A 24,000-nucleotide genomic window follows, 5' to 3' on the forward strand; every position below is an offset into this window, starting at 1 on the left:
CCCGCTCGAACCGCCCACACCCACCGCCCACAAACAACAGCTCCGTCGCCGTTCCAGCCACAAGTGAAGAAGAAAAAAAGTTTCCAGAAAAACTCGTTATGCAACCCGGAAGCACCGTTACGTCACCGTCGTCAGCTGGTCGGGAGAATCCGCTCGACGGGCCGTCAGTCAATCGGTTAAGTCAAGTTATCCCGTAAGCAAATCAGTCGGTTATTAGGTCAGTCGCTTCTTCTCGGGCAGATAATCAGTCAGGTATTCCGTCGGGTAATTAGGTAATCTGTCAGTTTTTCAGTGCCAGGTAATCAGTCAGTTATTCTGTTAGTTATTAGGTAGATCAACTAACCAGTTATTCCAGTCACTGATCGGTTAGTTAGTCGTCTAATCAGCCAGTTACTATGCTAAACAGTCAATATTCGACCAGATAATCAGTCAGACATTCAGCCAAACATCCATTTCGGGGCAAAATTCCTCACTCTTCCTAGCTTCATCCCTTATTTAATTAATTAATTTCTCTCTTCTGCCTTCCCTCCCTCTACCCATCATTCCTTTCTTCCTCCCTCCTCCCATCCATCCCTTCTTCCTCCTCCCACCCTTCCCTCCTTCCACCCTTCATTCCCTCCCTCCCTTCCCTCCTTTCTCCCAAACCTCTTCACTCCTTCCACCTTTGCAAAAGTAGGCCTACATCGTGCGACCAGGCCTCTCCCTCGCTCCTCTCGCCCGCCCCTCCCGAAAAGGGAAGTTGAATCGCATAGGCCTACCCTCTAAAAGGCCCGCCAGGATCTTCGTCCGCCAGACCGTAACGAACGGCGATACAGCTAGGGTCCACGTGCTAGGTCTAGGGCCAGACTCCATGGCTTCGCTCTACATGCACGATCTACGTCTTAGGCCCACGGCTTAGGGTTAAGGCTTGGGTCTGCATTTTCGGTCTCGGGTCAGAGTTTAGGGCCAGGGTCTAAGTCTTAGGTCTACGTCCTCGTTCTAGGGTCAGGGTCTAAGACCAGGATCCCAGGCCAGGGCCTAAGTCTTAGGTCTACGTCTTAGGTCTAGGGCCGGAGTCTCGGGGCCCCATAACCGACGCCGCGGATCGACCGGGCCCGCGCGCCGCCCCCGTCACGCGCTGCCAAAATACCTGCGGCCCGCAAACCGTCCGTTCGAACGAGGTTTATTTACGAATGCAAAAAATGCCTGAGAGATTTCTTCTTCTTCGTGTTCTTCGTCTTCGTCTTCCTCTTTTTCTCTTTCTCTTTCCCCCTCCTCTTCTTCTTCGTCCCCTTTATTATCATCACCATTTGCTTCAGTTTCTCATCCATGAACAACAGAATAAATGTGGACATGCCAATTTTACGCATGTTTACATACAGCCCATCTCTTCTATAAATTTTCCCCTTTTAACATGTGATACACAACATAACAAAAAAAATGAAATAACGAAAAAAAAGATAAGCAAGAGAGAAGGAGAATAAATAGAGGAAAGAGAGCCTTTGCCCGCGGAGACAGGCGTGTGATGGAGGAGGAAGGACCCCAGGTTTAAAACCCTCGCCAGAAACTATAGCCCCTCCCCACCCCCACCCACACCCCCACACCCACCCCACCCCCCCACCGCACTCGCTCACTCCCAGCGTTCAAATTTTATAATAACCTTCTTTTTTTTGTTATTTACTGTCGCCCTTTGCTGTTGTTGTCGTTATTGATTGCTGTTGTCGTTCGTCTTCTCCTCCCCCTGCTTCATTTCCCACTTCCTTTTCTTCTTCTGTTTCTTCTCCCTTCCCCTCCTTTCTATTCAAGATTCATCTAAAGTTTAAAAGCTATTTTTATATTTAATTAGGCTATTTATAAAATATATTCGCCCAAACACACACAAAAAAATATTTCTGTGTGTGTGTTGTGTGTGTGTGTGTGTTGTGTGTGTGTGTGTGGTGTGTGTGTGTGTGTGTTGTTGTGTGTGTGGTGGTGTGTGGTTGTGTGTGGTGTTGTTCTTATAACACGGTTATCTTATCCTACTCTATCCTACACGTCTTTTTCTTCTTTCCTCCTCTTTCCCCTTCCCTTTTTACCATTTATACCCATTTGCAAGCCCCCCGTTTTCCTTCCCTTTCCCCCAAATTCCTTTTTAGTTTTATCTGATGGAATTCACCCCACGCTTTGTCTTTGAATGGGGCCCCATTTATTTGCTCTCTTTGCATTGCACTTTTCTTTCGTTTCGTTCAATTATAAATACTCCCTACCTCCCTCCCTCTTTTTTCGTATCCTAACTCACTCACTCACTCACTCACTCTCACTCTCACTCTCACTCTCACTTTAACCCTCACTCTCTCTCCGCCACCTCCCTCTTCCCCTTAAAACTTTCCCACCCTTTTTCATTTCCTTCTCTTCCCCTTCCCCTCCACTTAACCCCCCCCCTTATCCCCCCAACCCCTCCCTCCCCTCCCCCTCAATTCCCAATCCTCCCCTTCCCCTCCCCCTCGCCCCCCAAATTCCCTCCCCCCCCTCCCTAACAACCACGTGACCGTGAATATCCGAAATCGATGTCCTTGCATGTGGGGGGTAATGCACGCGAAGCCTACACAAGCAGTTTTTAGTTTTTCTTCTTCATTTCGATATTTTTAGTCGCCCTGCTTCCTCCGCCTCTCCTCCCTCCTTCTCCGACTCCCCTCTCCTCCCCTCCCCACCCCTCGCCTAACAATCCCCTCCCCTCACTCGACACCCCCATTTCCATCGAGAAGCCCGCGAATTCTAAAACATTAGAATAAGCATAATCATAATCACGCACAGTTGCAGATACAATCAAAGTCAGACACAGGCACAGAGACATACAAACATATTACTCTCACTCTCTCTCACTCTCACTCTCACTCACACAACACAAAACAAACCCCAACAAAGGGAGGGAAACGACATATGAAAACGTTTTTAGTTTTGCATTTGTGTTATGGGAGAGAGAGAGAAAAGAGAGAGAGAGGAGAGAGAGAGAGAGAGAGAGAGAGAGAGAGAAGAGAGAGGGGAGGGGAGAGAGGAGGGAGAAGAGAGGGGGGAGAGGAGGAGAGGAAAAGAGGGAAAGAGAGAAAGAAAAAGACCGAAAAAAGGGGGAAAGAGGGGGAAAAAAAGGGAATGGAAAGAGGGGGGAGAAAAAGAGAAAGAGGGGGAGCGGGGGGAGAATGAGAGAGAAAAAAGAGAAGGGAAGAGAGTGAGAAAGAGAGAAAAGAGAGAGAAAAAGTGGGGGGGGAAAAAGAGGGGGGAGAAAGAGAAAAGAGGGGAGAAGAAAAAGAGGGAAAAAGAGGGGGGAAAAGAGGAAAGAGAGAGAAAGAAGGGGGAGAGAGAGAGGAGGAGAGAGGAGAGAGAAGGAGAAGAGGAGAGAGAGGGAGGGAAAAAGAGAAGAGGGGAGAGAGAGAGGAAAAGGGGAGAGAGAGAGAGAGAGAAAAGAGAGAAAGAGAAAAAAGGGAAGGAACAAAAAAAAGGAAAAGAGAAGGGAAGAGAGAAAAGGGAAAAAGAAAAAGAAAGAGAGAGAAGAAAGAGAAAGAACGACGGAAAGGAGAAGAAAGGGATGGAGACAAGAGTAAGTGAAAGTTTGGGGGGGGCCGAAGAGATTTGAGAGAAAAACGGCAAAAAGAAGAAGAAAAAGGAAAAAAGAAACCCAAAAGGGGAAAACGAGGGAGACCCCGAAAGAGGAGGAGAGGAGGAGGAGGGAGGAGGAGGAGGAGGGGGAGGAGGGGGGGGGAGGAGGAGGGGAGAGGGGGAAAAGGAAGGAGGAGGAAGGGAAAAAGAAATAGAGGGGGAGGAAAGGAGGAGGGGAGGAGGAGGAGGGGGAGAAGAGGAGGGGAGGAGGGGGAGGGGCCGAAGAGGAGGAGGAGGAGGGGAGGAGGGGGGAGGAGGAGGAGGGGGAAGGAGGAGGAGGAGGAGGAGGGGAAGGGGGGAGGAGGAGGGGGAGGAGGGGGAAGAGGAGGAGGAGGAGGAGGAGGAGGAGGAGGAGGGGATAGAGGAGGAGGAGGAGGAGGAGGAGGAGATAGAGGAGGAGGATGACGAGGAGTAGTAGTAGTAGAAGAATGAGTAGGAGAATGAGAAGCAGGAGGAGAAAGAGAAGGAGGGTTGGACTAACATTGTTTTAACGATCCCCCTTCTCCCCCACGCCCCCCCACACACACACACTCACTCACACCCATACGACCCGCACTCACTCCGGTTCTGTCACACTGCCCCCTTTAAACCCTACCAACCCGTGCCCCCCCTCCCCCCCCCCCCTCTCCCCCTCCCCCCCCCCTCCCTACCTCTTCACTCACCCGTCTCCCTCCCCGCTGACTCACACTTTGTGCAATTGGACTGGTAGGTAGAGGGCCTAAGGTTGGAGATGGAGAGGGGAGGGAGGGGGGGGAGGGAGGGAGGGGGGGGAGGGAGGGGGAGGGAGGGAGGGAGGGAAGGGGGGAAAGGGGGGAGGGGGGGGAGGGAGGGAGGGAAGGAGGGGGGGAGGGAGGGGAGGGGGGGAAAGGGAAGGGGAGGGGAGGGGAGGGGGTTCCCCTTCACCCCAAACAGCGGGGCCATTATGCTAGGTTTTAGAGGAAGGGCGGAGTAGAGTTCCCCGGGGTTTTTTATTTGTCGCCACCCTCAACCCCATCTTTTCCCTTCCCCTCTATCTAACATTTTCATTTATATTTATCATAATTAATTTATTTCATTATAAAATTAAAAATAATAATTTTTAATTTTTAAAAAATAATTAAAAATTTTTATTTTATTATTTATTATTATTAAATTTTTTATTATTTCCCTTTTGAACATTACAAACCCTTTGCAATATATTTTTCCCCATTTTTCAATATTCCTAAAATTTCGAAGTAATATCTGGAAAGCTTTGGGGGGGACCCCTTATTTTTTTTGTTTTGACTCAAAATTTAAAAAGAAAAAATTTATAATAAAAATTTTTCAGTTTTCCACCACCACCCCACTACCCCTACCCAACCCCTCCAAACCCCCCCATCCCCCCCATCACACCACCACCCCCCCTTTTTAACCACCCAATTATCACCACTATCACCACCACGCTCCCTGCCCCCCTCCCCCTTTTCCCCCAATTTCCCGCTGATTTTTCCCCCAAAGTGGGAATTTCAAAATGACACGCCTTTTTCAACCCTTGCCCTGCCAAAAAAAACTCAAATAACGGCAGTCGCGTCGAGGCAGGGAGCTCCAGTCCCAAAAGGGAAGGGAAAGTTTTTTACAAAATTCCCGTGCCTGGCTTTTATTTAAAAACACTGTTTGGGCACGTTTTCTCATGCCGGGGACTCGCGGGTCTACTCCCCCAACTCGCATAGAGGGCGTTTCTTCTTTTATGATGTATTTTTCTTTTGGGGAAAGTTTTTTTGGGGATTTACATGCGTGATAATGGGCGTTTTTTTATGATCATAATTTATAGCGTCTACTTTCCCCCCCCCCCCCTTCTCCACAACCCTACCCCTTCTATCTCCTTTCCCCTCCCTCTCTCCCCTCTCCCTTTCTCACATCCCTCCCTCCCTCCCTCCCTCCCTCTTTCTAACCTGTCACCCTACTCCCCCACTTCCATCCTCTCCCCCCACGCGTCCCAAAATATGCCCCCCCTAGCCTTTTTCCTACACCAAAATTCCCTTTCATCCCCCTGCACCTCCTTACTACCCCCAAACCCTTTACCTAAAAAAAACCAAGACCACCCCCACCTCTACCCCATTTTTACAAACGTTTTCTCCACTACACCCTTTCCAAAAAGGGAAAAAGGGGACGGAAGGAAAACGCACCCCGGGAAAAAACGGTACAGAACCCCCAAAAGGAAAATCTGTGAAAAGGGCGGGAAAAGGGGCCGGGGGAAAAAAAAAAAAAAAGGGAGGCAACAGAGGGGCCCAAAAGAAAACGGGGCCAGTCCGGGACGGGGGAATGACGGGGAAAAGAGGGGGACGGCAAAGGGGGAAAAGAAAGGGGATGAAAAAATTTCGGAACGGAAAGGGGAACCCAAAGGGGTAGGGACGGGGAACGAGGAAAGGGAAAGAGGAGGGGGAAATTACAGGGAGGAGATAAAGACGAGGGAAAGAGGACAGCAACTAGCGCGACGAGGAGACCCGGGAAATAGCCCGACCCCCCGGGGACGGGGAAATTTTGCAAAAAAGGGACGGAAAAAATACCTAAACGGGGACTTCTGACGGGGGGCGTGTAATGGGGGACGGGGCGGGGGTATCCCCGTCGGACCCCCAGGGCCCCCTTGCCCCCTCATCTTTAACCGCCAGCCAGCAGCCCGAGGGAACACCCCCTAAGCATCCAACCCCATTTAAAGGAAAGGCAAGGTTTTAGCCTCGGTGTGGGGTGGTCTAAACGAAAGGCTGGGCCGAGGGGGGGGGAAGGGGGGGGGAGGGGTAGGAAAGTGACGGGGAGGGAGGCCGGGGGTTTGGGGTGGAGGAGGGGAAGAGGGGGAGGGGGGGAGGAGAAGGGGAGGAGGGAAAAGGAGGGGAAGGAGGAGAAGGAAAAAAAGGGTTGAAGGGAAAGGGGAGGGGGGGAGGGAAAGGGGGAGGAGGGGGAGGAGGAGGAGGGGGGGAGGGGGGAGGAGGAGGTGAAAGGGGGGAAGGGAGAGAGAGGAGGAGGAGGGAAAAAAAAGAGGGGGGAGGGGGGAGGGGGGGAGAGTGGGGGGTGGAAAGGAGGAGGAGGAGGGGAGGAGGAGGAGGGGAGGAGGAGAAGGAGGTGAGGAGGAGGAGAAGGAGGTGAGGAGGAGGAGAAGGAGGTGAGGAGGAGGAGGTGGAAGAGGTGGAGGAAGAGGAGAAGGAGGGTGAGGAGGAGGAGGTGGAAGAGGTGGAGGAAGAGGAGAAGGAGGTGAGGAGGAGGAGGTGGAAGAGGTGGAGGAAGAGGAGAAGGAGGTGAGCAGGAGGAGGTGGAAGAGGTGGAGGAAGAGGAGAAGGAGGTGAGCAGGAGGAGAAGCACGACAATGACATGGAAAATGAACGAGCAATGAACAACGACGAAAGTAGGATGATAACGAGGTCACGAGAGAAAGAAGAAGATGAAGAAAAAAACAAACAGAAGAGAGAGCCATCGGAAAAACACAAGAAACTAGCCCGGCGAGAGGAGGAGGCTGACGGGGCATCGAATCACCAATATAATAAATCCATCACGCCACACCAACAAACCCTCATTAAACCTCATAACTAATTCATCACACGCGATTACACACAACCTCCTCATGAAACCCGACCCCCTCATCTCTGTAAACAAAGCGGCGAGAGAAGCAAATGCCATTAAAAGCAGAAAGGTCACCCTCATCATAATGCATGAGACATGGACACAACCCGAGGAAAAAAGAAAAGAGAAGAAAAGAGAAGAGCAAGAGAAAAAAGAGAATAAAAAAGAGAGAGAGAAAAGAGAAAAGAGAAAGAAGAAGGGAGAGAGAAAGAGAGAGAGAGAAAGAGAGAGAGAAAAGAGAGAGAAGAAAGAGATTAGAAGATATATGTATATATATGATATATATGTATAACAATTTTATATATATGTATTAAATATATATTTTATAATATATATAATTTTTATTATATATATATATTATATATATATTTTATATTATATATTATACACATATTGTATACATATGTATACATATGTATACATATGTATAATATGTATATATATAAATATATGTATATATGTATATATGTATATGTAAATGTATTAGTATATAAGTATATATGTATAAGTATATATGTATATATGTATGTGTATAAATGATGTGATATGTGTATGCATATATATATATATATATATATATATATATATATATATATATATATATATATGTATATGTGTGTGTGGGGTGTGTGTGTGGTTTTGTGTGTGTGGGGTGCGTGCGTGCTGCGTGCGTGTTTTGTGTTGTTGTGTGTGGTGGTGTTTGTGTTTGTGTGGGGGTTTGGTGTGTGTGGGTGGTGTGTGTGTGTGTGTGTGTGTGTGTGTGTGGTGTGTGTGTGGTGTGTGTGTGTGTGTGGGGTTTGTGTGTGTGTGTGTATGTATATATTTATATATGTGTGTGTGTATAATATATATATATATTTTATATTATATTATATATATATATATAATATATATATATATATATACATTATATATATATTTATATAAAATATAATAATATATTTTAATATATATACATATAAAATATATATTATATAAAAATATATATATATATATATATATATATATTATATTATATATATATATATATATATATATATATATATATATATTTGTTGAGAGAAGGAAGAAATACTAAGAAAGACAGAAAGAGAAAATATACAAGAAAAGAGAGAAAGGAGGAAAGAGGGGATAGAATAGAGAAAGATATGGGGACTGAATGACAAGAAAAAGAGAAAAATGAGGGAAAGGGTGAGAAAAAAATAAGAGATGAGAAAAAGAAAGTGTAAGAAAAAAATGATGGATGGAAAAAAAAGAGAGAATAGTCTACGAGAAAAAAAGGCGCAATTGAACGGGGGGGAAAAAAAAACAATAACCAAATCGAACAAAATAAAAGTAGAGAAAAAATAATCCCAAAAAACTGCCGCTAAGAAAAGAGGAAATAAAATGAAAGAAAAAAAAGGAAAAATAAAGTAAAAGAACATAAAGAATGACAAAAGAAAACGAAAGAAAAAGAAAAAAAGAAAAAAATCAACGACTCAGAGAAAAAGAAAGGGAAAGAAAAAAAAAAGAAGGAAGAAAAGAAAGGGAAAGAAAGAAAGAAAGAAAAAAGAGAAGGGAAAGAAGAAAGAGGGAAGAAAGAGAGAGAGAGAGGAAGAGAGAGAGAGGAAGGAGAGAGAGGAAGAAGGGGAGAGAGAGAGGGAGGAGAGGAGAGAGGAGAGAGGGGGAGGGAGAGAGGGGAGAGAGAGAGAGAGAGAGAGAGGAGAGGGGGGAGAAGAGAAGAGGAGAGGGGAGAGAGAGAGAGAGAGAGAAGAGAGGAGAGGAGAGAGGGGAGAGAGAAGAGAGAGGGTGGCTGAGAGAGAGAGAGAGAGAAGAGGGGGAGAGGAGAAGAGGGGGAGGAGGGGGGAAGAGAGAAGAGAGAGGTTTAGGTGAGAGAGAGAGAGAGAGAGAGAGAGAGAGAGAGACCCCGAGGCAGATTTTGCAAGTCATGCACGTCTACAGTGTGTGTTGCACGGAGGCCGGGCAGTGTGACGTCGACCCTCTCTGGCTGTCATACCTCTCGCTCTTATCCCTTTTCTGCTGTTTCTCTCTCTCTCTTTTACTACGTTTGTTTCCACCTGCTTCGTCTTTTTCTCTTAATCTCATTCTATCTACTACTGTTTATCTATTACCCTTGCTCTTCCTTTGTTCCACCTCTTCCTCGTTATTACTCTCGCTCTTATCCCCTTTCTTGTTGTTCCTCCTTACTCTCTTTTGCTGCGTTTGTGTCCACCTGCTTCGTCGTTTTTTCCCACGTCCTTTTCTCGTTTCGTTCCGCCTCTTCCTCGTTATTACTCTCGTTCTTAACCCCTTTTTTAGTTTTGTTCCTCACTTCCACCTGTTTCCTTCTGTTCTTTGTTCCACCTTATATTCTCTCTGTTACTATTGTTCCATCTCCTTTTTCTCGTTTCGTTCGACCTCTTCCTTTGAATTATTCTTGTTCCATCTCTATTTCTATATTTTGATCCTCGCTTTCTTTGCTACGATTTTTTCCTCCGCCTGTTCCGTTGTTTTTTTCCACCTCTTTCTCTCTCCCACTCTTCTTCCTCGTTATTACCCTTTGCTCCACTTCCATATTTTTTGTTTTGTTCCTCACACACTTTACTACTTACACTCCACTTCTTTTTCAATCCTTGCTCCACCTCTTCTCTCTGCTCTCCTTGTTCCATCTCCTTTCCTCGTTTCGTTCCACCTCTCCCTCGCTATTACTCTTGTTCTATCTCCATTTTTGTCGCTGTTATTCCTCGCTAACCTTGTCCTTCGTTCCACCTTCTCCTCGCTCTTTGTTCCGCCTCATTCCCTCTGCTATCCTTGTTCCACCTCCTTCGCTTGTTTCGTTCCACCTCTTCCTCATCTTTATCCTTGTTCCATCTCCATCTTTTTCTTTGCTACTTTTGTTCCACCTCCCCTTTCGCTCTTTGATCCACCTCATCCTCTTACTTCGTTGCAAGATGGGTGGCTGCAATTTGCAATGATGATTACGAGGGGGGGAGGAAAAGGATAAGGATAAGGATAAGGATAAGGATAAGGATAGGGAGGAAGAGGAGATAGGACGAAATGTAAGTACAGAGGGGTGTAGGGAGGGGAGGGAGGGAGGGAGGGAGGGAGGGAGGGAGGGAGGGAGGGAGGGAGGGAGGGAGGAGGGAGGGAGGGAGGGAGAGAGAGAGAGAGAGAGAGAGAGAGAGAGGAGAAGAGAGAGAGAGAGAGAGAGAGAGAGACAGACAGACAGAGAGAGAGACAGAGACTGAGAGAGAAAGAGAAAGAGAAAGAGAGGGAGAAAGAGAAAGAGAAAGAGACAGAGAAAGAGAAAGAGAGACATACATACAAACAAAGACAGAGAAACAAACAAAGAACCAACCAGAAAGAAAGACCAACAACAAAAGAGAATCCATCCGGCACCGCGTCCGCGTCCGCATAATCGTACTTTTACCGAGCGTGCATGTCCATCCGCCTCCCGTGCCCGCTGCCATACCCGCTGCCATACCCGCAGCCCCGACCCGCACGTGCCACACCCGCCTCCCTCCTCCTCTCCGGCATGTCACTCACGTCAGCGACATCCGCACAAAACCTCGGGTCATGTCTTCCCTCGCCGTCGGGGTTGAAGTTTGACCTTCCAAGACCCCTTCTGCCTCTCTTATCGGCTCTCCCTCTCTCTCTCTCTCTGTCTCTTTCTCTCTCTCTCATCTGGGCTTATCAAATTAACCCCCCACCGTTTATCTTTTCCGACATCGATCTTTTTTCTTTATAATCATCAACTATCTTATTTTACGCCTGCCCCCTCCCCTCTCTCTCTCTCTCTCTCTCTCTCTCTCTCTCTCTCTCTTTCTCTTTCTCTTTCTCTTTCTCTTCCTTTTCTCTCTCTCTCTCTCTCTCTTTCTTTCTCTCTACTCTCTCTCTCTTTCTCTCTCTCTCTCTTCTTTCTCTTCTCTCCTTCTTTCTCTCTCTCTCTCTCTTCTTTCTCTGCTCTCTGCTCCCTCTTCTCGTTCTCTCCTCCGTACTTACAACCCATACTACAACCTTCAATACTAACACTTAACTGCATCTCCCACAGCCACAGGAACGACTCAGCACGCACACGCCGTTGCACGCAAACGCAAACCAGCTCTCACACGTATAAAACATACACACACTGACAACCCCACAAACAAAGACACACAAACACACACACACACACACACACACACCCCACACCCCACACACACACACCCCCCACACACACACACACCCCACACACACACACACCCCACACACACACACACCCCACACAAGCCCCCCCCCCCCACAAGCCCACTCCCTATCCACCCCCATCCCCCCCACACAAGCACGCACGCGCGCACACACAAACAAACTCACAAGCACACCTGCCGCCTCGAACCCCAAATGGCTTCAACAAGCACGTGTTAATTACACGCGAGCGCACTCAGCCTCGGCTCAATAAAACGTTGCGAAATTATGGCAGGATTGTTAAGGAGCCGCATCGATGGCACTCGGGAGCCAGTCAGCTCGACGCTCTCGCCGGGGCCCGCGCCGGTCCTCTCTCCTCCTCCTCTCCGTGCCTTTCTTTTGTTCGTGTTCTGTTTATGTCTCCTCTCTCTCTCTCTCTCTCTCTCTTCTCTCTCTCTCTCTCTCTCTCTCTCTCTCTCTCTCTCTCTCTCTCTCTCTCTCTCTCTCTCTCTCTATTTCTTTCTTAATTCGTGATCTATTTATCTCTCCTCTCTCTCTCCTCTCCATGCCTTTCTTTTGTTCGTGTTCTGTTTATGTCTCCTCTCTCTCTCTCTCTCTCCACTCCTTTCTTTTGTTCGTGTTGTGTTCTCTCTCTCTCTCCTCCCTCTCTTCTCTCTCTTCCTCTCTCTCTCTTTTTCCTTCTTTTTTTGTGATCTATTTATCTTTCCTCTCTCCCTCTATTTCTTTCTTTATTCGTGATTTATTTATCTCTCTCTCTCCTCTCTCTCTATTTCTCTCTTTATTCGTGTTCTATTTTTTTTCTCCTCTCTCTCTCTATTTCTTTCTTTATTCGTGATCTATTTATCTCTCTCCCCTTCTCCTTTTTCTTTCTTTATTCGTGTTCTTTTTATCTTTCTCCTCTCTCCCCCTGTTTCTTTCTCTCTTCGCGTTCTATTTGTCTTTCTCTTTATATTTCTTTCTTTCTTCGTGTTCTGTTTATCTTTCTCCTCTTTCTCTATCTATTTCTTTCGTTCTTCGAGCCTTGTTTGTCTTTCTACTTTTTTATTTTTTTTTTTCGATTTTCAATTCCCTTCCTTTATATTCCCCTCTTTCTTCGTCCTCTGTGCTCTTTTTTATTCTTTCTCTCTTGGTTTTTCTTAATATTTTCCCTTTTTTTCGGGCGGGAGGAAAGGCGAGACAGACAAGAGACAGAGAGAAAGAGAGAAAGAACGATAAAGAGACAAAACGAGAAAGAGAATGAGAGAAAGGAAAAGAAGAGGAATCAACGAGGAGAAAAAGAAGACTCGGAGGAACGGCAGAGCACCTGATGAAAAGAGCGAGAGGGAGGGGGGAGGGAGGGAGGGAGGGAGGGAGGGAGGGAGGGAGGGAGGGGGGAGGGAATGAGGGAGGAAGGGAGGGAGGGAATGAGGGCGGGAGGGAGGGAATGAGGGAGGGAGGAAGGGAGGGAGAGAGGAGAGAGGAGAGAGGAGAGAGGAGAGAGGAGAGAGGAGAGAGGAGAGGGAAGGGGAAGGGAAAGGAGAGGGGGGGAGGGGAGAGGAGAGAGGGGAGGGGAGGGGAGAGGAGAGGAGAGGGGGAAGGGGAGGGGAGAGGAGAGAGCAGAGTGCGTGCACGTCGTGTGTCAATTGAAGAGCGACTAAGGTGCATTTCGGCAAGTGAGTGCCACTGCAAGAGACAGGAGGGGCATCACCTCCCCCCCCCCTCCACCTTCCCTCGGGGGCTCTGGAGGAGGGAAGAGAGGAGAAGAGAGGAGTAAAGAGGAAAGAAGAGAGAAATGTTGTGACGACACGAGCTAGAGGGGATAAGGGAAAGGGGGAGACGTGGAGGACAAGGAGAGAGGGAGAGTGAGGAAGACGGGGAGAGGAGGGAGAGGAGGCGGAGGAGGGGGAGGAGGAGGACAAGGAGAGAGGGAGAGAGAGGAAGACGGGGAGAGGAGGGAGGAGGGGGAGGAGGAGGAGGGGAAATGGGGACGAGGGGACAGTGGTATCCGAGGAAGTGAAGGGGGCGCTCGTGCCGAGTACCTGTTATACTTGGTTGTCCATAAGGGGGTCTCTCTCTCTCTCTCTCTCTCTCTCTCTCTCTCTCTCTCCTCTTCTCTCCTCCTCTCTTCTATCTTCTCTCTTTGCTCTCTTTTTTTCAAACTCTCTTCTCTCGCCCCCCTTCTCTCTCTCTCCCCTCTTTTTGTCCCCTTCTCTTCTCTCTCTTCCCCCCCCTCTCTCTCTTTTCCCCCCCCTTTTTCTCCCTTTCTTGTCCCCTTCTCTCTCCCTCTCTTCCCCATCCCTCCCTCCCTCTCTCCCCCCTCTTCCCTCTCTTCCTCTCTCCTTCCCTCCCTTCTTTCTCCCCCTGCACGCTGCAAAGACAATTCATGGACCTCGAGTTGGCTCAGGGAAAACACATAAGGATTTTGAGCTTTTCAAAAGAGAAATAGAGAGCGAGCGAGTGAGAGAGAGAGAGAGAGAGAGAGAAAAAGAGAGAGAGACGGAGAGAGAGAGAGAAAAAGGGAGGAAGAAGAGAGAGAGAGAGAGAAAGAGAGAGAAAGTGTTTGGGGGTGGATTTTTTTTTTTTTTTAGAATGGCGTCCTTGCACATGACAAGCAAAACACACTCCAATACACCACACACAAACCACCAAACCACACGGGTAGAATAAGGGAGAGAGAGCATGTACAGTACGTGTACGTCTGCTTGCCCGAGTTAGGACCGTGTGTTATGACCGTCTCTTAGGGGGAAAAGCCCAGGGACATACTAGCACCAGCCCCAACACCTCTATAATTTTCTCCTGAGGGTGGGTAGGGAACGAGGGGGGGGGGGGGGAGAGGGATGGATACGTGACGTCTCTGTTTTGGTTAAAATTATGGCCACAACCGCCAATCCGTCCATCTTTCCGCGACGGATAACACTACCTTAGATCATTCCCCCTCCCCCTTCATTCACCCCCCACCCCTTTATTTGTTACCCCCACCCCTCCCCCGGCCAGCTCGCCACCGGCCATTCGTGCTGCAAAATACATACATATTCCCGCTCGACGATATCCATTTTCGCTGCACAATACCCGCTCGGTAATACATTACGCCCGACTTCCAATCCCCAATCCTCTCTCTCCACCCCCCGTCTTCTTTTCCCCTTATCATCACTCTTTTTCTCTTCCTTTTCCTCTTCCTCTCCTTTCCCTACCCTCTTCCTCCTCCCTTCTCTCCCTTTCCACCTCCACCCTGCTTTTCCCTTCCACTTCCTCCACATCCCCCCTCCACATTATTCCCCTCCCACTATTCCCCCCTCCCTCCTCACCCCCCCCCCTCCTTGAAAAGTCTTAGAATGCAGTACACAAGTTATTTTTCACATAATCTTTTATTTTGCGCTTTAAGTTTTCTCCGAGTCGCATTCTTTCACTCGCTCCATTTCCGTATTTTCAAAACACGTCAAATTTAAATCTCCCTCCGCAGTCATTCCAATATTTCCTTTTCCACCTTTTTCATACTTCAATGCACGGGCATATTCCTCTCTTTGTTTCTGTTTGCTTGTTTGTGTGTGTGTGTGTGTGTGTGTGTGTGTGTTTTGTTTGGGTTTGTGTGTGTTGTGTGTGTGTGTGTGTGTGTGTGTGTGGTGTGTGTGTGTCTGTCGTCTGTCTGTCTGTCTGTCTGTCTGCCTGCCTGCCTGCCTGCCTGCCTGCCTGCCTGCCTGCCTGCCTGCCTGCCTGCCTGCCTGCCTGCCTGCCTGCCTGCCTGTCTGCCTGCCTGTCTGCCTGTCTGCTTCCCTCCCTGTCTGCCTGCCAGTATAACAGCCATGTAGTTCACGCCATATTTTTTTTTTTAATACTTTTTTTCCCGTGGTAACCATTTTTCTTATCTGATTCTTGTTTTTTCAGTCCCTTACACGTGTTATCTCTCCTGCTCTCCGAAGTGTTTTCACCAAAGCCCCCGTTTTATCGTCCCTTCCCTGTTAGTTATAAAACATTTTGCTATGACGTAACATTCTTGGCTGTTATATATTACACACATATACGTTATATCATATATATAAATACATTATATATATATATATATATATATATATATATATATATATATATATATATATCCATCCACCCACCCACCCTTTCTTCCCTCCCATCCCTCTCCACCCCACCCCTTCCCCCCTCCCCTACCCCACCCTTCCCCTGCCCTCCCCTACCTACCAACCCTCCCTCCCTCCCTCCCTCCCTCCCTCCCTCCCTCCCTCCCTCCCTCCCTCCCTCCCAAGGTGTGATGAGGAGAAGGTGCCACCCCCCTCCCCCTCACTGCCCTCTCACCCTATTGATGCAACTGTCAGTCTTCACCTGCACTGCAGACTTTTTGCGTTTTGAGGTTTGTGTTTAAAATAAAAAGCGCGCGTCTTACGAAAAAAAATAACAATAAACAAGTTGATACTCCATTAATTAATTATTTATTCAATCAATCGGTTAATAAGCAACGAATTACACGATCTGAAAAAAAAATCGATATATCGAAAATAAAATCAGTAAATAAAGTTGCACAATGCACATAAACAGGTAAATAAAGAAAAATCAAACGAAGTTTTTTTTTTTTTTACTTATTTTATTTCTACTTTAATCTGACCCCGTTTTCGGTAGTCCAACGATAGATAGATAGATAGATTGAGGGTCATTGCTCTGGCCTAACATAACATCGTCCGTAGTACACCAGACTTGGAAGAGGGTGATAAAGGCGATTCTCGCGTGCTCTCTCCCTCTCCTTCTCCTTCCCTCTCCCTCTCCCTCTCCTTCCCTCTCCCTCTGGTATTCTTGAAAGGATAATGGTATGATTGTCCTATCCACACGTCTGTCTGCCTGCTTGCCTGTCTTGTGAGTTAGTGCCTGCTGCATGCCTGCTTGTCTTCCCTCCTTCCTCCTTGCCTGCTTGTCTGCTTTCCTGCTTGCCTACCTGCCTGTCTGTCTGCTTGCTTGCCTCCCTGCCTATCTCCCTCTTTGCCAGCTTATCTGCATGTTTGCCTGTCTATCTGCCGGCCTACTTTGTTCCCACACTTCTGTCGACTCGTCTGGCAACCTACCTTCATTCCTTCAAGTTATATTTCAGAAATCTAACACAATCGCTACCTCTTAAATTATCTATGATCTTTTTACCCCGCACCAAACTTTTGTCACAATTATTACGAACTTTATCGCGAGCCTTATCAACTCAGAGAGACAACAGCCGCTATCTCAGAGGGTAGGTACCGCTGCGTTAATGTCATGTATCTGATTTAATTCCGCTATATGAAGTGTTTATCAGTCTAACGTTACTGTGTGTTTTATGAGAAGCCTTTGAGCTAATAAAGAGATTAACAGCAAAGTAACCCGCCCATGCTTCAACCTCCTCCTCCCGCCCACGCTCTTCTACCTCCGCCCACGTCTTCCTCTAGCCCACGCCCACTTCCTCTCAGGCCCGCGCCGTCTACTCGCCGCCCACCACCCACGCTTTCCTCCCGCCCATACCCACGCCCACTCGACGTGCTCTACCGCGGCCGTGTCCATCCTGCCAGTTGACACACTTTCTACAATCATTTAATGTAGGTTAAAGCACGCGACACGAGCTGCGTCCGGCGGACATGTCATGTTATTAGCGTCTCGCGCCGTCGCCTGCGCCTTCCGGAGAGACCCTCCCCCTTACCCCCTTGAAGAAGAGACTCTCATTCCTTTCCTTGCTCTAACGGGACTCTTACTTCACCCTAAAAAGGACTCCCCGGCCCTCTGCACCTTAAAAAGGATTCCACCTTCCCCTATTTATGAAAAGGACTTCATCACCCTTAGAGAGGACCCATCCCCTGAAACAAGACTCCCCTTCCCCTTTAAAGAAGGACCCATCCCCTGAAACAGGACTCCCCTTTCCCCTAAAAAAGACCACCCCTTAAAACAGGGCACCCCTTTAAAAAGTGAGCCTCCCCCCTTAAAACATGACAACCCCTTCAAGAAAGGACTCCCCCCCCCTACAAAATAGGGCCCCGAAAAGGACTCCTTCCTCATCTAAAACGACAGGACCGCCCCCCCCCCACCCCCCTCAATTAAAGATGGACTTCCCTCATCTTCCAAAAGGACTCCTACCCCTACACCCTAAAAAAAGAAAGAAAAAATCCCCTACCCCTTTAAAATAATAGGAATTCCCTCCCCCTTTAAAAAAACAAACCTCCTTTCGCCTGATAAAATCTCCCCTACCCACTTAAAAAAAAACAGGACTTCCAACCCCCCTCCTTTAAAAACAAGCGCCCCCACCCCCCTAAAAACACTCCCCTCCCTCCCCCTTCCCTCCCCCCCTTCAAAAAAAAAGCCCCTCCCCCTAATCCCGCCCCATAATGTTTCCCTTGCTAATAACTGCCTCCCGCGCACATGGCGAGACCAACGCCGCGCGCAGCCCTGTTTCCCCTCTTATTTCAGACAGACTTGTAATTACCAAAGGGAGTTTGTCCCATGCAGTCCCTCCTTCTCTCCCCCTCCCCCCCTACTCCCCTTCCCCCAGACGCCACTATGGCACGACTTCCGACGTCCGACCGCGTGGAGAACGTTTCCTCTGGTTGTCACTTCTTCCTTTTACTCCCTTCGCCCCTTTCCCTCTCCCCATTTAGGGATCACCCCTGCCCACTTCTCCCTTCCTCTTCCCCTCTCCCTTTCCTTCCCATCCTCTTCCCTCTTCTCCCTTCCCCTTCTCCCTTCCCCTTCCCCCTCCTATTCCCCTTCCCCTTCCTCCCGCCTGTCCATCTCACCACGCCACTTCCGCGTATGCGCCGCCATTGTTTTCTCCCTGCAACTGCAGTGCATCTCCTTTCAATTCCCTCTTTACCGCCGCTGCGATGCCACCCTTGCCATGATTAAACGCGAATGCCTCTAATAAGCAGAGCATTACAGCCTGCGATGACTCAGCCCGCCCTCAATATAGCTCTTACCCTCCCTTAGAGCGTGCCCCCCCCCCGCCCGCCCCGAGCGCTCCCTCTGAAGAATCGTGCCGGGTACTTACCCTTCCTGAGAGTGAGCTGGTTCTCGCCCTGGGCTCGGAACTCGTAGAGCGCCACGAACAGCTGCGGGTCGCCCTCCTCCTCGGGCGCCAGCAGGTTCTCGCGCGAGTGCCACTTGGTCGCCGCGGCGTTGGTGGTGTTCACGTCACCAAGTGGCGTCGCGGAGGTGACCTGGGCGGCGGCGGCGACGGCGGCGGCGGCGGCGGAGACGGAGACGGGCAGCGGGGTTTGCGCGACATGGGCGGGGAGCGCGGACTGGATAGTGCTGACAAAGGTGGCGCCCACGTGTTGAGACTCCGGGGGGCCTGGCCCGCCCATGGGATCTAGGGTGCCACCCCCGCTCCCGCTCACCACGTCAGGCAGGTCCGGCAGCGGCCGCGCCGCTAGGAGAGCCTCTGCAAGAGAGAGAGAGCGTGTTAAGTTTAGTACTCCACAAAGCTACGAAACAAGGATTACGTGAGCACTTAGTTTAAAAGCACTAGGTCTAAAGGCACTCGAGACCCGCGAGGGCAAACTACTCTTACTCTACAGGCACTGGCGGCGCAGCGCACGAACGACGAGGCCTGGCGGCGCTCGCGACCCACCTGCCTGCTTGCTGCGGGTGCCCACACAGGCGCCCATGTCATACTGGATGAAAATGAACCGTGCACTTGCAGAGGACGCGTGTCACAGCGTCCGCGACCGTGGGCATGGCTCGCCCACACCGCCACTCCGTTACACGCGGCCAACCCCCAAATCCACATCCACACCCATCCTCAGAGCCGCCCGCATCTCTGGCGTGATAGCCTCGCCTCCCCGCTACACATGGCTAGCGCGGCCGCCCATCACGGGCCCTGATCACTCGTTTCCGCTGTGGGTGACTTGCTATGCCTAACACACACACACACGCCCGCGCACTGCTCGCTCCGCCCTCTGCCAGCCACGACACGACAACCACGGGCGCGACTCAAGCTGCACAAGACGTATCACTGATGGCGTTTCTCGCTATCACCTGCCGGCCGGCCAGGCGTCGATCACAGGCCGGATAACAGCATAAAACTCACTGATAAAGAACACCTCACTTCCACAGCACTTCACACGACAACACTCAGATCACAACACGTCCTCCTCGACGCCGGACAACACTCTAGCTCTCCCTCCTGCACTCGAGGACGACTCTCCACTCCCCTCGGCGACGCAACATGACCCGGAAAAGCTGGGGAAACGGCCGGGCTTTCCTCCCCCTCTCGCGGCGACACTGCGTTCCTCCCCCTACGAGCGCGTGACATACAGTGGTGGAGCCTCGGCTTATTGGCGGCGGTGGCTGTCACTCCCTCAGACAGCTGGGCCAAGTGGAGTTCCTTATGCCAGCTGCGTCGAGTGCGGGTTGCGCTCTCTCGCTCTCGCTGTCTCGGTCTGTCTGTCTGTCTGTCTCTGTCTGTCTGTCTCTGTCTGTCTGTCTCTGTTTGTCTGTCTATCTGTCTGTCTGTCTCTGTTTGTCTGTCTCTGTTTGTCTGTCTCTGTTTGTCTGTCTCTGTTTGTCTGTCTGCCCGCCTGCCTGCCTGCCTGCCTCTATCGCTGTTTCTGTGTCTCTCTCACCACGTGGCACCCAGACGAGCTCCACGAGACCGTGCAACACGACACAAGAGCAGGAGCACCGCTGCAATCCCGAGGACGTGAGCGAGAACGAACTCCAGACGGAACGAGAGAGGAACGACGAAGGTGTCGGAGCGGCACTCGAGAGGCAACTAACTTCAACGTTCGAGGATGACAACACCGCCTAACTCCCCCCCCCCTCCCGCCCTCCCCCTCTCTCTACCCACCCTCTCACCCCTCAACCCTTCCCTCTTCCCTCTTCCCCCTTCCTCCCTACTCCCACCTACTCCCTCCCTCAACCCTACTCTCCCCCCCCCCCCCCTCATTCGCTCCCTGGCAAGCTCCCACGACTCTCACTCACGACTCGTTATTCACTCACCGCAGCGCACTCGTCCGACCGCACTCACCGGTACCGCGCCGCCACCGCCCCGCTACCGCTACCGCCGCTGCACATTACCGCCTTCCCCCTCTCCCTCCCTCCCTCCCTCCCTCCCTCTCTCCCTCCCTCCCCCTATATTCCCACGCCCTTCTTACCTTGCAACTGGACAACGCATCTTCAGGAATGAGCACAATTTCCGAATTCCTTTGCAATTTTTGCTTTGTTTTGTTTTTTGTTTTGTTTTTTGTTTACTAGTTTTCCTATCGTGGATGTTATTGACATCACATTTATCACTATTCCATTGTTATTATTATAGACATCATTAGCATCATTAATATCATCATCATTATTAATATCACCATTATCATAATCGATAGCATTTTTATCATTATCATTATCATCATCCTTTTTTTATATTATTACCATTTTTCTTTCCCTGCATTATTCCATGCATCGCCCTTTGACATCCCGTCCATCCTGTAATTTTGCTATTATATCTCCAACCGCTTTTACAAATACCTTTAAATATGCCAAGTAAATAAATAAATAAATAAATAATACATAACTAAATAAAAATAAATAAATGAAATAAATAAATAAATAACCCAATAACCACGCAAACTTCAAACAAACGAACAATCAAACAAAAAGAAACAACCACACCTGAACCCGGACGACAACAACAAAACACGTTCCCTGCAGTCTGTCTCGTCATGAACGCCAGCCACAAAAGCAACGCCGTTCTCATCATAGTCTGCGAGAGGACGTTCCCTTATATGCATCTATCACATGTCTATCAGATGTTCCGAACCTCCCCTCCCCCTCCCTCCTCTCCCCCAATGCCCTTCTCTTCTCCTATCCCCCCCCCCCCCACACCCTTCCTCCCTGTCTGCTATCCTCCACGAATCTCTCTCCCTCTGCCTTGTTTGTTTGTTTTGCTTGTCTCCTTCGCTTCTGCGCCACGTGCTTAGCTGCTTCCCTCATGACAGAGGAAACACACAGACAGATAGACAGGCAGACAGGCCGTCCATTAACCCGCCCTCATTACCTCTCCCTTTCCCCCTTTCTGCCTTTTCTCCACACTCTTATCCACCCCCCTCCCTCCTTCCCACCCACACACCCAATCATCTATTCACACTCCCCCATTTTCTCTCGCTCTCTCTCATCTCTCCTCTCTCTCCTCTCTCTCTCTCCTCTCTCTCTCTCAACTCTCATCTCCTCCTCCTCATTCTCTCCCTCTCTCTCTCTCTCTCCTCTCAATCTCCTCTCTCTCATTCCTCTCTCTTCAATTCCCTTCTTCCTCTCTCTCTCCCAGCTCTTCTCTCTCTTCTCTCTCTCCATTCACCTCTCCTCTCATTTTTCTCTCCACATCTCTCTCCGTCATATTCTCAGCTTTATATTACTCTCTATTCTCATTCTCTCATAACATTTAGTCTCTTCTACTCATCCCTCCCTCCTCTCCCCCTCTCTCTCTCCCCTCTCCCTCTTCCTCTCTTACCTTCGCCTCTCTTCTTTCCCCTCCGCTCTCCTATCCCTCCTTCCTTCGTCCCATCTCCTCGCCCTCTCTCATTCTCTCTCTCTTCTTTCTTTTTCTTTCTCTCTCTCATACAGCAATCTCCCTCTCCATCCCTTCTCTCTCTCTCTCTCTCTCTCTCTCTCTCTCTCTCTCTTTCTCTCTCTCTCTCTCGCTCTCTCTCTCTCTCTCTCTCATCTCTCTCCTCTCTCTCCCCCCCATCTCTCTCTAAACTGCCATCTCCTTCCCTTATACTCCCTTCTCCCTCCCTCAATCTCCTTTCTCTTCATTCCTCCCTCAATGTCCCTTCTTCCTCTCCCTCCCAGCCTCCCTTTCTCCCTCCCACAACCTCCCTTCTTCTCCCACACAACCACCACAGACATATTCTCGAAGGCTATTAATAACCAATCTATTTACAAGAAAAGGGAAAAAGAAAGGAAAAAATGCAAATAAAAAAGTTAGTTATAAGAAGTTAGACGCAAAAAAAAAAAAAAAAAAAAATCCCACTTCTTTTCCCTCTCCCTCTTTACCATTTTACCTTCGAATCTCTTTGTCTCCGGCTTGCTATTCCTGTCCTTCGTCAGCTCCTCGCCTCTCCCCATTTCTCTCTCTCTTTCTTTCTCTTTCTCCCTCACCCTTCCCCCTTTTCTACCCTCCCCCCCTCCCCTTCCCCCCGATCATTGCCACACCACGTCTGATAACCTCGCTAATCTCGTTCTCAAACGGCCCGAGTTCCCCGCGCCGATTTATTGAACGACCTCAAGGGCGCTGCCGCCGCGTGCGAGCGGGCGACGGCGAACGTGCGGTAAGGCACGACAGGGTAAACGAGAGAGTGAACGACAAGGTGAACGTGAGAAGTAATCCTAAGCGTTAACGTGAGGGAGAAAGAAAATGAACGTGAGTGAATATGAGGGGAAACAAGAGAACGGACGAAAGCGTGAACACGAACATGAACGTGAACGTCAAGATTTAGCTAACAAGCAATCTCCAGAGGTATTATGAGTGTAAATTCATTATAAGTGAACGTGAGGCAAGCTCGCAGACGAATAAGAGAGTGAATATGAACGTAAACCTCAACATCACCAAGAACGTGAAGACCTGGCAAAATACGAACGCAACGTCATCCGCCTAAACGTGCCTACGCCCCCCCCCCCCCCCCCCGATAAAAAAGGAACGTAAGCCCTGGCGAACGTGACACCTGACAGGCACCTGTACGTGAGAACGAGCGTGAACGTGCGCCCAAGGCCGAGAGAACGCCGAATGAAGTGAGCGTGAGTGACATGTACCTGCGTGAACGTGACAGTGCGAGAGATGACCCTAGGCGGGGGAGATGTGAACAAGATCTGGGTAAACAGGGAGTAACGAATTGGAGACAAAATGAAATAGGAGAAGAAAAAACAACAGAAGATGGAAGAAGGATGAAGAAAGAAAAAATAGAAAAAAAGAAAGCTGAGAAAGGGAAAGGGAGAGAGAAGGAAAAGGAGGATGGAAAGGGGAGGTGAAAAGACAGAACGGCAGGGTGGGAGGAGAGGACGAGGCAAGGGATAAGGAGAAAGTAAGAAGAAGGAGGGGAAAACGGGAGAAAGTTGAAAGAGTGTGGGGAAGAGAAAAGGGAAGAGTGCAAGTGAGCGCATAGCCGTATAGATGACGTCCCCCCCCCTCCACACACACACACTCTTCCCTCCCCCACATGATCCTCCACTCCTCCCCCCACCCCCACACACTCCTCTACGCCTCCCCCTCCCCCACACGTTCCTCTACCTCTCCTCTACCTCCTCCCTCCCCCACACTCCTCCCCCCACACACTGCTCGGGTTTCAATTATGCAACAGTTGCAGGTCTCTCGAACAGCTCGCCTCTCGCGCCGCTCGTGGAAGTCGCGGGGGGGGGGATTTTCGGCTTTTAATTATCTCTTTTATTTACTCCTTTTTATTCTTTCTTTGCATCGTTACATATGCATGTATGAGCGCATGGGTGAGGGTGAGCGAAACGGTGAGGGTGAGCGTAAGGGTGAGCGTAAGTTTAAGGGTGAGGGTGAGGGTGAGGGTGAGTGGTGAGTGAGGTGTGAGGTGTGAGGTGTGTGTGTGTGTGTGTGTGTGTGTGTGTGTGTGTGTGTGTGTGTGTGTGTGTGTGTGTGTGTGTGTGTGTGATATCTATCTGCGCTCCTGTCTTTTCTTTTCTCATTTCTCCCTCCCTCTCTTCTTCATTTTC

General features: G+C 49.4%; 1 protein-coding gene across 6 annotated transcripts in view; it reads right to left on the minus strand.

Annotated features, from left to right (window-relative positions):
- Positions 1-24,000, minus strand: part of LOC119597772 (tyrosine-protein kinase Abl-like) — a 206,230-nt gene that overhangs the window by 85,535 nt on the left and 96,695 nt on the right. For 4 of the 6 annotated variants that reach the window (XM_037947402.1, XM_037947400.1, XM_037947401.1 and 1 more), the window contains exon 3: positions 18,326-18,718. In XM_037947402.1, coding sequence (XP_037803330.1) covers positions 18,326-18,718 — 393 coding nt within the window. Of the gene's footprint in view, positions 1-18,325; positions 18,719-18,907; positions 19,727-24,000 lie in introns of those variants that run through there. The other 2 variants (XM_037947404.1, XM_037947403.1) reach the window with 2 other exon arrangements.

This window comes from Penaeus monodon, chromosome 40 (assembly GCF_015228065.2).
Source record: "Penaeus monodon isolate SGIC_2016 chromosome 40, NSTDA_Pmon_1, whole genome shotgun sequence".
Classification (NCBI taxonomy): domain Eukaryota; kingdom Metazoa; phylum Arthropoda; class Malacostraca; order Decapoda; family Penaeidae; genus Penaeus; species Penaeus monodon.